Raw genomic sequence first — 15,717 nt, forward strand, 5'->3', positions numbered from 1 at the left:
GAATGCAGCATCTCTTTCCTTAATGGAAGCAGCTGATTTAGAGCTGCTGCTGTGTGTGTTTTGTTAGTGCTATTTTGTCTTGTGTGCATTGCTTTGCATTCATTAACACTGGGTCCCATCTGCCATCTCATCACCCAGCCAGTGCACACCATCCTTCTGCAACTTCTTCCTTCCAGCTTTTGGCTGATTACTCTGAAAAAAATTGGGATTTGCAGCAGATTTCACCACCTTGGCTGTTCATCTTTTCCAGGTGGCTTGTAGGTACAATGAGGGGTTCCAGCCAAAGCTTGTGGTTCTTCTCACAGTGGGAAAATCAGTTTATTCACAGTTTTTTGGACCTCCCAGTAATTAATCCCATCTCCATAATCCTCCTCTCCTCTCCTCTCCTCTCCTCTCGGAGTTCAGGAGACTCAGCTGCATCAAACTTATCTCAAAATTATAAGAAAATTGTGAAGCTGAGAGAAAAGAGCTGCAAGAAAACATAAAGACAGAGCCAAGTGGGATTAGAAAGGCTGGTACAGATGTAGAACTGGTGACACAGAAATCATGGGTGGGATTCAAGAGGAAAAGCACCACCATGGAAAGGTTTGAAATATGAATGGAAAAAAAAAAAATACCTGGAAGATCAGACTTCAACATCTGTGAGGGTCTGTAGGAGGCACAGAGCTGGCCAGTGCTCCCTCACCTTGGCAGATGAAAAGGAGATTTCAGCCACAATTAACCCAGCTTCAAGATGTGCAGTGCTGGGGATGAGCTCACATATTTCTCCTCCATTTCCAGTCTGTCTAGGACCTTGGCAGCAGGGTGAGGTTTCTTTATCTCCTGCAGCCTCCCTGAATTTAATGAGAAGGATTTTCTTGGCTCCTTTGCTCCTAAGTGGGTGTGTACAAATACTCTGTGGCTATTATTACAGCGATGGATCAGTTTTGATCCATGCCTACTGCACTTTCCAGGCTTAACCAAGAGCTGCTTCTCTCCTTGTGAGTTATCTGATTCATGGCTTTAATAGGTAGTTATTTACAGGTCTGATAATTCAACCTTTACCCTCCCTCTTATGAGTTGCTCTGAGGAGGAACTGAAATCTCCCGTGGCTCTCGTGTTTTCCACCTTTGCAGCCTCTGATCTCCTCTGAGTTTCTCCCAGTGGCTGTCATGCTGTGATATTGCTCTGTGGCATTAAACACACAGGGATTTCTCTCGTACCTTTTGATGCAATTAACTATTTGATTCCTTCCTTTAACACAGGACACATAGTTCTTTTCTCAGTGGGATGCTTATGCTGTAAAAGGAGTGTCTTGCTGATTTTTTTTTTCTTCCATGAGGTTACATTTGTGTGAATTGTATCAATCCTTCCTTTAAAAAATACAGGCATCGCTAAAGCAAAAACCTTAGGTAGATGCTTGGCAGATCCTCTAAAAATAAAGATAATTTCTTCTTATATTTAAGGAGTTTTCACTGTCATGAAAATAGACATATCTGTAAAAGTGTTTAGAAAGACTGGATTAATAGAAAGCAGCATAAGTAGGAGAGGAAGTAGTAGCTTTATTTTATTTATTTTTTCAGCTAACCACAGGGAAAAAAACTGCACAGTAACACAGTCAGAAGCAATGCTGGAGATAAAGACCTTCAGATTAATACAGAGATAGTGCTTGTAAAATTTTGTGGTTGAGGTGCCAGATCTACCTGCCTCAAGGCTGGTGTTTGGCTTTGCAGACAGTCTTGCCTGTTCATTTGCATCATCATGTGGTGCAAGTGGCCATAATTCTTAGAAAACTCAGCTCATCTATTTCACGTGCTTGGTATGAGCTGGAGATACACCAGACAAAATCCATTCTTGCCACTGTCAAAAAAAAAGATATTAAATAATCAGTGCAAGATATTGGGCTGGGAAATTGGTATGGTTGGGTAAATTCCAGGCTCAGACAGATGCAGAATTTCAAGGATTTTAGAAAATAAAAATTGTTTTTGCAGACCAAACAAGTCCACTTCAGGCCCAAATGACATAATGCAGCAAGACCTTCTAATAACCAAATATTTTGCAGAAACAATTACCCAATGACCTCAGTGGCAGCGATGGCACAGTAAAATGGCAGCAAACATGCTGGAATAACAGAATTGTTTGAAATACACTTGATGAGGAATAAGTCTTCTGTTTTCGTAACTTTCTCAGTGCAACTGTGTTGCCAGATTCAGAAGTCTCATATCATTGTCTCCATTTTCCCTCCCAAAATCTCACGTGCCCTAGGTAAGTAACTGAAAATACTGAATGGAAACGGAGACAGGTCACTCACTGATGAATTACACACAGATTACTTCAGGAGTTAGAAACACGGTATGGAAAATTATAGTAGAACATCCAGAGCAAACAGCGCTGGGCATAAATCCAGCCCTGCCCTCGGGGGCTGTCACAGTCGCCACAGAGACCAGCGCCGGCCCTGCCGCTCTCGGGAGGACGCTCAAGACTCCAGAGAGGCTGTCCAGCGGTCCTAAACAATCCAAGCGCCCTCAGGGCTTCCCCTCCAAACCCTTCCCCACCCCCGTGGCCTCCTTCGGACGCTCTCGGTGGTTCAGGGATTCTACAATTAAATAAAAGCTCCGAGCTCAGATCACACCCGTCGTGCACCCGGAGAACCCGAAGGAACCCGGGCTTATTCTCCGGCTGGGCAGCTCCTCCGCCGCTGGGACGGGGACAGCATTCCACCCGCCTCCTGCACTCCCTGCCGCCTCCCATTCCCCGGGATTTGCCGTGCCGCTCTCCCGTTCCCCGGGATTTGCCGTGCCGCTCTCCCGTTCCCCAGGATTTGCCGTACCGCCCTCCCAGTCCGTACTGAGGCGGCCGTGAGGGGCGGCAATGGCGGCGTTGCCGCCCCCTCCTCCCGCCGCCGGGGGGCGCTGGCGCGGCGGCGGCTCGGCGCGCAGTGCGCAGGCGCGAACCTTCCCGGCGTGCTCAGCGCCGGCTCATGGCGGCGGCGGCGCCGGGGCGGGTGAGCGGCGGCTCCGGGCCCGGCTCGGCCGTGCGGGGAGATGGCTGCGGGCCCTGCGGGGTGTGGGGACACAGGGCGGGGCAGGGCGCGTGTGCCACGCTCAGCGGCTCCTCGGAGGGGTCCGGGCCTGTGTGGAAGGGGGTGGGGGGGCGTCAAGGCCTGCTTCGCCCCCTCTGTTCGCAGAGCGACGGAGATCGCAGCCCGCCCTATCTTTTATCGTGGGGAGAGCCGCTGTGCCTCGCTGCCTTGTCCATTGCCCGCGGTGATCGTCCTTACGTTGTCCAGGGAAGGGTCTGGAGCACCGGTCTGAGGAGGAGTGGCGGGGGGGCTCAGAAAAGGAGGCTCGGGGGGAATTTCTCGCTCTCCACAACTCCCTGACAGGAGGGGACAGCCGGGGGGGATCGGGCTCTGCTCACAGGTAACAAGCGACAGGACGATAGGAAATGGCATCAAGCTGCGCCAGGGGAGGTTCAGGCTGGACGTGAGGAAGAATTTCTTGTCAGGAAGGGTGGTTAAGGTTTGGAACACACTGCCCAGGGAGGTGGTGAAGTCCCCCTCCTTGGAGGTGTCCAAGGAAAGACTGGATGTGGCACTCAGTGCTCTGGTCTGGGTCACAAGATGGTCTGCAGTCTCGGGTTGGACTCGATGATCTCAGAGGTCTTTTCCAACTTGATTGATTCTGTGATTCCCCAGTGCATGTTGTCTCCCCCTGGATAGCATCAGTTCTGATGCCAAAATCCCACTGCTCTGTGGCAGGTGGGAATTCCTACAGCACCCTGTCCCCATCCTCTGCATCTGTGCCTTTATAACCCCCTCTGTGTTCATCCTGAGGCCAGATGTTTAATAATCTTCAAAACTTCATTTTTCTTTTTGCAGTAAACTTCTTGCTATTGAGCCCTAATAGGTCATATTTCACTGCAGGATTAAATTAATTCTTGAACAGTTCTCATCACCTTTCAAACTGTTACTTTTATACGACTTTGCTCTAGTTAAGTGTATTTACCACTAGCCAGAAAAAGGTCCATTTTCTCTGGCTTTAGGAAAAGTTAAATAAAAGGTTGTGTACCCATATATGCAAACTATTAGCAAATAACCTGGAAGTAGGTTTGTGGTGTCATCTGGAGTTTTTTTTTCCTTTTGTCTTTCAGTTTTAAATTGAAGAGAAAATGTCACTTTACGATGACTTGGGGGTTGAGACCAGCGATTCCAAAACAGAAGGCTGGTCCAAGAATTTCAAACTGCTGCAGTCTCAGTTGCAGGTGAAGAAAGCAGCTCTCACACAAGCTAAGGTACGTTCCCTTTCTGTTTTTCAGACTTCTTTCGTGTTCAGTGCATAGTGTTTGTGACCTCAGAATACTCATTTGAGGTAATTTTTGGCAAAAATTTGCTGGCATTTATCTGTAGGTTTGAAGCAAAGAGCCTGGCAAAGCTGAAGGGGAAAAAGGGAAAATTCATTTTTCTTAGAGGGAGTGTTGCAAAATTAAACCTGAAGGAAGCACTGATGTATGTGCTGCAAACATTTGAGCTTTTAGCCAGCAGAGCCAAAAGCTGATCAAGTTTAGCTTTAAAGATAATGAGATTCAGCTTTATAAAATTACTTTTTAATGTAAGTAAGGGTCACTCTGTGTTTGATTAGTTATGTGTTTGCATCATTTTATGGTTATTTAAAGGCTGTTGGTGCTAACCTGCAAATCGTTATGTATTAGAAATTTTTACAGCAAGTATTTCCAGAGTAGATGAAAAGGAGGAGTGCAAGCTGACTCTTATTAGACTGTGACAGGGCCATTTTCTCTTTTTATTGCTGGTTCTTGATATTTCATCCTTTTTCTTTGAGCAGTGTTGATATTTTGGTTCAGGTAGGACACAGGTGCTCTTTGGGGCCGTGTAGGTTCTGTTGTGAAACTGCTTAATTAAAAGAAGAAGCAGTAGCACTGATGCCAGATACCTAAATAGCCACAGCATTTTTTCACTGGAATTACTCCTGGTTTTATGCTGCTGAAACTGGGAGCAGGATTTAGTTGATAATTGGAACAAACTGCATGGATGAAATTTCCTGACTGCTGTATTAGTTATATTATTTGTCCATGTAACTGATGTGCAGTGTATCCATAGCCCAGCAGAAGAATAGAGTAGAGTTAGAAAACTCAAAAGTTCAGAAGAGTTTAAAATATTTTATCTGATGATAAATGGGAAGAACAGTAGATCTTCGGAATAAACCTGAGTTTCTTAGAAACTAACTCAGTTCAAACTCACCTGAAGTGATTGGATGAATTTTTAATGTGTGTTTCTGCTGTCAAAACCTAGGACCGTTCACTAACCACAGCAAAGTATATCAAGTAAGCTGATTTTCAGAATACTGCTTTACCATTTTTAGACATTGTGTGTTTTGGTGATTTTTGCAGAGTCAGAGAACAAAACAAACCACAGTCCTTGCTCCAGTGATTGACCTGAAACGAGGCAGCTCCTCTGATGAGAGACAGATCGTGGACACACCCCCTCATGTAGCAGCTGGGCTAAAGGTAAGACCAGGGCAGCTAAAAGTTCCAGATGTTTTGGAAGTTGAATGTTTCCTAGCAGTCAAAAAAGTGATTATTTTCTGAGAATATCTTCCTCTGCTGAGAGTTCTTTAATTATCATTTCAACTTCATTCAGACTTACGTGTGGTACGGCATGGAATTACCACGGTTAATGTGCAGTTATAAAACAGTGTTCTTAGAATATTGGACAGCTTCAAATAACTTTGCTAAACAGCAATTTGGGCACCTAAATAATGACTATAATTGTGTTTGCACCAGTGTTGGAACTGGATCTGTGTAACAAACAACTGAAAAATAAAACAACTAAAGCCACCTAACCTTTTAAATGGATTTCTCGTGGTAAGGAATCAAGAGAAACTCTCTCCCTGCAGCTTTTTCAAAGGAAAAGTTCTGAAATGGTTCTTCCAGTTTAGAGGAGAACAGTCTGTGTGCCTCTGTTGGTATTATATTAATAGCAGCTGATAAAAAGCCTGATGAGATTGTGTGGGAGGACCTTGGCAGATGGTTGCAGCAAGAAGATGTCATAAAGTTTCTAATAATGCATTAGTGGGGTGTGAAAAATTCCTGTCCATGTTGATTTGCTGCTGCTTTGCATTTTGCAAGGGGAGGGGCTGGTTCTTTCTTCATGGGAAAAATTTAATGTGAGGCTGGATTAAATGTTAGGTTTAAATAAAGCCAAGATTTCTTCTAGCACCAGTGGGATTAGGATATTGCCTGACATTACAGAAGTCAGGAATCAGAAGTGTTAAATTTTTGTTTCCAGCTGGATGTTGTTTTCAGATCTCAGCTAAAAAAGAATTTATCTTTTTTCCAGGATCCTGTCCCTAGTGGTTTTTCTGCAGGAGATGTGTTGATTCCCCTGGCAGATGAGTATGATCCCATGTTCCCAAATGACTACGAAAAAGTGGTGAAACGTCAGAGGGAGGAACGGCAGCGGCAGCGGGAGCTGGAGAGGCAGAAGGAGATTGAAGAGAGAGAAAAGTAAGGCTTTTGTTTAAAGGCTTGGCGTATTTTTATCTAAATAGGCATGTCAGTTGTTTAATTTTACCTCTCTGTATTCTTGGAAGTTCTTAGAGGGTTTGTGAATACTGCATGCTTGTAGAAACAAGAGCAGTGTTTTAATTAATATGTTTTAAGTGCTCTTGGTAAAAATCACCAAACAGTGCAAAAACAATAAGAATTATCAACTTTGCAGCCTCTTTGGGTGAAAGACCCTTGTCAAAGATATTCTAAATTTATTTTGTTTCAATAATAGTGGCAGTATTTGGGTGCTTCATGCATCGTTATTAGACTTTGACCTTGCAGGTGTTTCAGAGCATTTCATGTCATTGTCACCTGACTACTGAAAAAGTTTTTCAGCACTCAGTAATGAACCATCCTTTCTGCTTCTAAAAACTACAAACTTACCCATGGATTAATTCAGTTTTAAATGTAGCTAGTACAGCCTTTGAGAGGCATAATTGCATTTCCTTTTTTAATAATCTGCAATCAGTAATTTAATTATCAAGTAAGTTAATTATGTGTTTATTAATCTATTGTCTCTGGACAAAAGAAAATACTGCTTTATTTTAATGCCCTTTCCCTGAAATAAAAAATCTCTGTAATCATGTTAAGGAAGTTGAATGCAGATTCAGTATCTGATTGTTCTAAGTGATAAAATGTCTGCCAGCCAAGCAGAAGATTACATTTGCTCATTTCAAGTGAAGTGAATAAACCATCCTCATCACAGTACGAATCATCTGAAGTCTGGAATTACAGTTTTGCTGCCGTGTTTAGATTGTGGAAATTTATATCTCTAGTCATTGGGTCTTCCCTGTTTTCTCTTGGCTATATCTTTGTTGTTTTGATGGAGAAGGAATGCCTGAGGCTCTGAAATACTGGCATGCAAGACCTCAGGAATCTGGGATGTCATTCCCGCAGCTTCAGCACTGGCTGCTCTTCGGTTGTGTTTATACTTGTGTGTGGGCCAAGAGTCTTTATACATATTAACAGTAGAGAAAAGAGGTGAAAAATGCCTAATAAATTCTGATTTTAAACTGAGGAAACAATCTCAGCCAAACCTTCATCAGATGTGTGCTTTGGAAGTTCAGGCTGGACATTTGTTTTGATTGCATAGGGTAGAGATTCAGAAATTCTGTGTGGTTCCACAGTAGAGCTGTTTTTGTCATCCTTTAGCATGGTTTTGGTGGCTGTGCTAGGAATGAGATTTGATTTGTGCACCAGGTGGTGCACTTCACTTTCGAGGAAAAGTGCTTTTCCTTTTCTTGTATTAAAATGAGTAATTTCCTTATCACATCAGATAACAGCTGAAGTGCAAACAAATCTTGAAGCATTCTTTACTTCAAATTAGAAATTATTCCTGAATCTTACTTTAATTGCCAAGCAAGCGCCTCAACAATCTGATGTTTAAGCATGAGGATATTTTTTTATTCACTAAGTGATACTACTCTGTATAACCTGTGATGGGAAGTGTAAAAGGGATTCTGTCCAAAGCAGAGTGATTGATTAATTAATGTCTGTTACCTTGCTCTGTGTTCCATCCAACATCTGTTCCACAGTAGTCATTCAGTCACTCTGTTCTGTTTGGACAGGATTTATTCAGGTGCTTCCTCCTTTCCATGCATTCTTCTTGGCTGACTTACAAGTGCAAAATGATCTTGGCTTAGATCCATCTTCTGTTTAACCAAAAATACCCCATGATGATAAAAGCAAAGAAACAAATGGTGAAGGTGTTAATTTGCACTTTCATAAGAAACATGTTAAATGCCAGTTGGGTGGAGCAGCATAATTCACCCTGCAGAGGTGGGATCACAAATTAAAACCAAGAGTTAACTTCCATGGTTTCTCATCCTAACTTGCTGTGTCTCCTAGAAGGCGTAAAGACAGACATGAAGCCAGTGGGTTTTCAAGACGACCAGATCCAGATTCTGATGAAGATGAAGATTATGAAAGGGAAAGACGGAAAAGAAGTAAGGCAACTGCTTATGCTTCTGATGTGGAAAGAGAAGAAAAAGAGGGAGGGGAATTCACAGTCCTATTTCATGGATTCCGTATGTCTCTGTACACTGTTAATTCTGAGCCTTTAGAATAAATCTGGCATTTTATTACAACATAATGTAATGTAGAGTACTGGCATTCTACATTATTTTATGTTGTAATTTTTCCATGGAGGCAGGTGGCAGCCAAATTACTTGTGGAAATATCTCTGTTTAACCTTAGTTTGTAGATACCTATTGTAAGTTTCTGTAGGGTGTAGGTTCCAGGGAAGGAATGAGGCATGACATAAAATCAGGCTGTGAGAATTCACTATTGTAGCAATTCATTCCTGCATTTGTTACATCAGTGCCCTTCAAGCTTGTCAGGTGATGTGGGTCAGAAATATGTCTTTGCATAAACAAAATTAGTCTTTATTCTCTTTCAGCAGCAGAGTTACAGTAAACAATTCAAGTCTGTTGTGATATCCTCCAAATGTGTTGTGTTCCCTTTTGCTCATAGGTATGGGAGGAGCTGCCATTGCACCACCCACTTCTCTCGTGGAGAAGGACAAAGAACGTGAGTACTCCAAAATCCTCTTCTCTAAACCCAGCAGTGTTCATTTCCTACTCAGCTTTCTATTTAGTTAAGTCCTCCTGCTTTTCCTATTGGATTCTTTGTAGCAGCAGGACATGAACAAGTTCTTTGTTCATGGGGGGAGGCTGTGGGGGACCTGTGATGCTGACCTGCTTTGCATCTCTGTTCTGAAGAAATCCTGTATTGCTGGACAACTGGCTTGGCAAACTGGGCTCTTACAACCATGTGCAGCTACTCACTTCTGATGTGAAAGAAGAAATGTCACAGGCAGGTTTCTCTGGGTAGACTAGAAACCTCCACAGTCTGGAGAGGAAATTCTTCCATTGCTCTTTCCTTGAGGAGGTACTTAGTGAATATTTTTTCTAAAGGAGTTATGCACTAGAGACAGAATTTTATGTATTTTTCCCGGATGCAGTTTAGCTGAAGAGATTTGTGTGCAGTGGTGGTGTGAGGATCTCAGTTGTCCACGAGATGGCATCATCCTGCTATAGGAACAAAATCATTCCCTTTTTTTTTCATGTCTAACTGTTGTAAATTTTAAAATCTAAAATAATTACCAGTATGTTTCTACTTTAAAAATAATAAGAAGAAAAAATCTTATGCACACAAACTTTTGTTTGGGAGTCCTCATTGTATTTATAAGAAGATGAAAATGTAAAAATATATCTCAAAGCTTAAGTAAATGATACAGTGAAAGCATTTGATATGTATAAACATTCAAAACAGAAAGACATTATTTTGAGTAAATAATTAACAGCAATTGATCAGTGTCAAGGAAAAGTAAATACAGGCTGGAAATAACAGAAATATCCTTAAGGGGAGAGCTTTCTAAAATGTGACAAGGAAACCTTCGTATTGCTTCTTACTTGATGCTCAAGTCCAGGCTGGAAGAAAACAAGAAACTGTTGGTGTAGCAAAAGTCCCATAGTCCAGTCCATTTTCTGCTTAAATAGGAATTATTTTTCTTCATATTATATCCTCAAACTTCATGTCTGACCTTTTATTTGTTAAGATACAAGAGGTAGTGTACAAGAAAATATTCTAAAATTAGGTCAGTCTGATAAAAGTCCACAAGTCCATTCAAAAGTGATTTTTTCTAGTGTTCTTGTAGGCTTTTTTTTTTTTCATTTTACTATTTGACTTGTCAGTGGAAGGTGATTTTATAATCTAATTTCAACTATGATTGAGATATTCAGATTCATCTCCATCCCCAGGAATAGCTGCAGTTCAGAAATTCCCAGTGAGAAGAGTTGCATTTATTCTTTTTAATTGACTGATTTCTCTTCTCTGCAAATGTGCAGTGTATTTTTATTACAGTCCTTGGGCCTTGAGTTGTTTCCATTGATCAGTTTTTGTCATAATTCTGTTCCTGATGAATGGGAGTTTGTCCTCCAGATAAACTCTTTGCAGTGCAGCTGGTCTCTTAATGTTCTTTTTCTCAATTTAATAAGAGGTTAATAAATGCATTATAGAGCTGTGTAAATTTACATCCACTGAGGAAAACCCAGAATAACTCAGATGTTGTTTCTGAGAGAGGGAGGTGAGGGGATGTCAAAACAGATCGGAATAACTCGGATGTTGTTTCTGAGAGAGAGAGGGAGGTGAGGGGATGTCAAAACAGAGTGTGCAAAGGAAACAGTCTTCTGATTTGGATTTATGTGGAAGACCTTTTCATAGTTTGTTAGGATTTTATTGAAAAAAACCCAAATGTGTCTGTTTTCTCCAGCTGTAGCATCATTCCCATATGAGGAGGAGTCAAGACCTCGGGCACCTTCTTCCAAAGCAGCAATTCCTCCCCCAGTGTACGATGAGCCAGAGAGACCTCGTTCCCCCACAGGACCCAGCAACTCCTTCCTCGCCAACATGGGGTAAATAAATGAGTGACTCCTGCACATTTTGTGGGAAAAGGCATTGGATGGTGGTGGAAACCAAAAGCTTGAAATAGTTTGTCAGGAGAGAAGAGCACAACCTGTTGCATGTATGTGGTTAGTCTGAGTTCAGAGAGTCCACACTGGCAGGATACAGGAAAAAATGTGGATTGACAGGATTGGGAAAAACACATCTGAGGTGGCTGCATTCAAGGCTGTGCTTTTAAGCCACACTCCAGCATAAAGTGTTTATGTCCTGCACAAGCCAGGCAGTGGAGTGTACTTGAAAATACAGGTGGCGTGTTAGTTCTTCTAGGTTACTTTTCAGCTTTGTCTTAAATTTGCTACATACCAGCAAATTGATATTTCAAATAATTTCAGCTCTGCTTTGTTGAAAAATTCAGAATGTATTTTGCATGAATGTAGCAACTGTGACTGCAAATCTGCCCATTTACTTTCTTGTCTTGTATGCGGTGTTGTGTTAATTACCATGGCAACAAATGAAGGTGAATCTGTACCTAAAAACAGCTTAGAGACTTAATTTTTGAGTTTGGTGGGGTTTTTTTAATTGTCCAGAAAAAGATAACCAAACTTGCTACTGTTGGACCAGCTTGTGCATTGCTACCACCTCTAATTAGTAGTACCATGGAACCCTGACTTCATTGAAGGAAGGGCTAAAAATCTGACCTGACCTGCCTTACTTTGACCACACAATTGGCTGTTTCTTCTGTGGCTTAGTGCTTTAATCTTTCAGCATTATATAGCCAGACTTTTTAGCCTTTTTTGTAGAAAAAAATCATGTAACTTGTAGAAGCTCCTATGCTTTCTGCCCCTGTGTGAGGAAGTTTTAGGAGGTAGGATATTGGAGCACTCAGGAGAAATGCAGTGTTAATGTTTTGTGGAAGAAACCTTTATGATTTTTTTTTTCTCATTGCAGGGGGACAGTAGCTCACAAAATCATGCAGAAGTATGGTTTCAGAGAGGGCCAGGGGCTGGGCAAGCATGAACAGGGGCTCAGCACAGCACTGTCAGTAGAGAAAACAAGCAAGAGGGGTGGCAAGATCATTGTTGGTGAATCTACAGAGAAAGGTAATTGTGTCCTGCACCAAGTGTGTGAGAAATGAAGCTCCTGGGTTTCTGTTTACCATCTGTCCTTGTTGAACCCATTGGAGTTGGAAAAATGACTCATATTTGTTCTTGTGAAAATTTACGTTTTTTTCATCTTTTTGTAAAGTGATCCTGTATGCAATTTTTTTAGTTCATCCTCCCCTTCCTCCATCAGTTGTCCTCCTTTAGTGTTGGGGAAGCATCTTCACTTCCAGGGCTGATCTTGCTCTGCTCAGATGGCTTTTTCCCTGTTGATATTGCTCTCATTTCCCTGCTCTTTTCTGTTATCTTGAGATAACATCCAGGCTTCTGAGCACAAGTGATGGAAGTCAGAATACTTCTAGTCTTGTAGTTCTTATGACACAATTCTGAACTTAAGAATTACTTCCCTCAAAGAAGTAGTACATTGTCAGTGTTACTGCTTAATTCACACCACTGGAACTGATTTTTCTGCTTACTGCCATTCCAGGTAGCTACAAGCTCTGAATAACTGTTCCTCACCAATATGAAAGTACATTTTGAGGCTTTTATTCCATTGTTTGATCAATAAGATTCTGATAAAAGTCCCTAACTGAGCTTTAATTTTAAATTGTACCATGATTCACTGTACTGTCTTTAAACAGAAACGGGCAAGAAGGCGGATTCCAACCCCTTAACTGAGATCCTGAAATGCCCAACTAAAGTGGTCTTACTGAGGGTGAGTTGTAAGGGAATGTGTCTTGGTGTTGAAATGTTTAAACCTCTGTTCCTGATACAAAACTCTGCACAGTTCAAATGGTTCTGGCCTGCACCCACATGGTGTTGTGTTCTGGAGAAATTATGTGACTTCCTGAGGTACAAGCTGTGACTTTAAATCAACACTGCTTTAAATTGTGCAGTTCCCTTGTCTTAGGGACAGGGAACTGTCTCCTCCTGTAGCTCTTGAGCTTTAAAAGTATTTGTGGTCACAGTTCACAGAGCATCTGTGATTTGTCCACACCATCACCTGCACAGACTCCATCCAGTGAGTTTGCTTTGTTCTTTGACTTTCAGAATATGGTCGGTGCTGGGGAGGTGGATGAAGACCTTGAAGTTGAAACTAAGGAGGAATGTGAGAAATATGGCAAGGTTGGGAAATGTGTCATCTTTGAGGTAAGAGTTAATCTGTCTCTTTTTGGCTGCTCTGAAAGTAAACTCCCCTCACAACTGGAGTGTTACTGCCTAAGAGAGGCATACATAGACGATCTCTCAGGGTCCTTTACTGTGCTGGAATTCTGGATTATCTGTAAGATACAAGCTTCTAACAATAGCAAATGTGCAAAAATCACTAGAGTATTGTGTTTTTGCAACCTTTTTCTTTTGTTCTTTCACTGCCTTTGTGAAGGACAGCAATTGAAAACAATGTTCTCACTATTGTTTTAATTACTTGAGGCTTGGGGTTTTTGTTTCGTTTCAGATCCCTGGTGCCCCTGATGATGAAGCTGTAAGAATATTTTTAGAGTTTGAACGGGTTGAATCTGCCATCAAAGGTAGGATCCTAAATTGTGTCCTGTGAAGCTCAGAGCTGGCTTCTGTAGAGAGATTAAACAGTCTCACTGGTCAGGCTGTTTAGTTAAAGAGATGTTTATTTTATTGAATTGCTGCTTGCTGATCTGCTCTTTGTTTCAATTCCAGCTGTTGTGGATCTAAATGGAAGATATTTTGGAGGCAGAGTGGTGAAGGCTTGTTTCTACAACCTGGACAAGTTCAGAGTGCTGGATCTGGCGGAACAAGTTTGATTTTAAAAATCTAGCTCGAGGTGTCATTGTTTTGGCAATCACGTTTTCAGCAGTAGGCTGGGAATAAGGAAGAGAAAAGTAGCTTCCTAGCAGACTGGAAACAAGCCTCATTGAATGGATTTTACACATTCGTTGTGACTTATGTTTTTTTGTAATATAAAGCCCTTTGAAAGTAAAATTCACGTCTGTGTAGTTTTGAATTGCACATTTCCGCTTTCTGCTCTGGGGATCCTGGTTTTTTTGAGCTTTCAGATGACTTTGCTCTGTTGAAAACCCACTGCTGAGGAGATGCTTTGTCTGTATTCCTGCTTTCTTTGTTCTGGTGCTTCATCAAGGAGTCCCTGTGCTGGATCCACAATAAGTGTGAAGCTTTGGACAAGGACTGTGTGCTATGATCTTCTCTTCCCTGATGGTCTCTCCTAGAGTTAGAGCCTTGCTCTCCTGAGTCTTCATCTCTGCACACCAGTGCTTTGGGTCACTGGACAGTTACAGCTGGTTTGTTCTCCTGACTCCAGGACAAAACTTCTGTGCCAGAATGGAGACTGAAATAACAAGGATTGAGTCTGTCTTCACAGAGCAAAAGAAAATCCATGTCTAATCCAGGGAAATGGAAAGAGGAGGGAATTTAATGGACTATTATCAGGACTCTGTGCTGTTGGGCAGTCTGTGCTGGGAATATCCAGGGATAACTGATTTCAGGTCATTAGTAGGGAGAAGGGAAACTCATTCCTGTATCTGGCCAGCTGTCAGAATCTCTAACTCACACATAGGCAACTAACTTTGTTTAATCATTTCAAACTTGTCATTTGCTCTTTCTGTTTATATTTCTATATTTGAGGTCAAATATCATCAGGGCTAGGCTTTCTTTTGGGAAGGAGTGCTTGTAGAAGTTTTCAAAGTAGGAGGCCATGGAGGGAAGTTCCCATGAAAACCTGAAGAGCTGACAAACTAAACTACTAAACACTACTACTCTTAGTTTTAACGTGATGTGAAATAGTACACAGCTCTCTGCTCCTGGTTTTATGTTTGCTTTTTGATTGGGAGCAGTGTGTGACAGAGTTGGCAAGAGGGGACTCTGCAATGGTGGCACTTGTCTCTGTGCCTCATTGCACCCAGAATTGTGGAGATACTGAAGTGGCTGTGAATCCTGAGGGCATTTTAGGTGTTTGAAAGCTGATGCTGGATGTCTTTTTCCTGTTACACACATGGACTGGGGGGGAGGGGGGACAGACCTGTAGTTCAGCGCTGTGAATATCTCCAGTTCTTGCCCTTTTGTTGAGTTTTGGCTGCAGATTTCTATGACAAACCCTTGGGTCTTGTGTTCTGCTTATTTTGTCTGCTTGTGTTCCACCAACCTCTGTACAAACATTTGCTTGTAAAACAGATTCTTTTTTAAAAAACTGGTATTTTACCTGCTGTGTGTTGGCTTCCTTACTGTGCTCTTGTATTGTGCAGGGCAGTCCCTCAGAGCTGGGCACTTCTGCACCACGAGTTGGCACATTCTCTGATCCACCCTCACTGCAGCAGAGTTGAGGAATAGGCCTAACACCAAAACCACAGGACTTGGGGCAAAAACAGAATCTAGATTCTGTTCCTGCCTCTGCTCTTTGTTTTGTCTTTGACTTTGAGCAACACTTTGAGGCCTTTGCTGCTGTGTAGTAAAACAGAGAGATTAGCCTGCTATGAATAAGCGTAGGTTTGCTTGTAGTACTCAAATAATTTGAGTGGCTGCTGTAGAAAATTTAACCACTGGTAACAGATTGAGTGTGATCTGAATTTAGTTTGAAATAGAACTTGGCATTAAGCAATGTGATATATTTATGGCTCTTATTTCAGCAAATACCTCTTGAGTGACTAGGCTGTAAGAGTTTCCTGAGGTACACAGGCTGTTTTGT

The 15,717-nt window shown here is 42.0% G+C and overlaps 1 protein-coding gene across 2 annotated transcripts; it reads left to right on the plus strand.

Annotated features, from left to right (window-relative positions):
* The first annotated feature begins 2,926 nt into the window (after nucleotides 1-2,926).
* Nucleotides 2,927-15,233, plus strand: RBM17 (RNA binding motif protein 17). 2 transcript variants are annotated; one of them, XM_041472703.1, is made up of 12 exons: nucleotides 2,927-2,983; nucleotides 4,132-4,272; nucleotides 5,386-5,502; nucleotides 6,335-6,501; nucleotides 8,392-8,489; nucleotides 9,016-9,072; nucleotides 10,817-10,958; nucleotides 11,896-12,047; nucleotides 12,689-12,762; nucleotides 13,098-13,196; nucleotides 13,501-13,573; nucleotides 13,719-15,233. In XM_041472703.1, exons 2-12 carry the CDS (start codon nucleotides 4,150-4,152, stop codon nucleotides 13,820-13,822), a joined length of 1,206 nt encoding a protein of 401 aa, XP_041328637.1. In that variant the 5' UTR covers nucleotides 2,927-2,983; nucleotides 4,132-4,149; the 3' UTR covers nucleotides 13,823-15,233. The 2 variants fall into 2 exon arrangements, with proteins under 2 accessions (XP_041328637.1, XP_041328638.1); XM_041472704.1 differs by having other exon boundaries at nucleotides 8,395-8,489.
* The last annotated feature ends 484 nt before the right edge of the window (nucleotides 15,234-15,717 follow it).

The sequence above is a fragment of the Pyrgilauda ruficollis genome, unplaced genomic scaffold, assembly GCF_017590135.1.
Source record: "Pyrgilauda ruficollis isolate IOZ18807 unplaced genomic scaffold, ASM1759013v1 scaffold298, whole genome shotgun sequence".
In the NCBI taxonomy this organism is placed as follows: domain Eukaryota; kingdom Metazoa; phylum Chordata; class Aves; order Passeriformes; family Passeridae; genus Pyrgilauda; species Pyrgilauda ruficollis.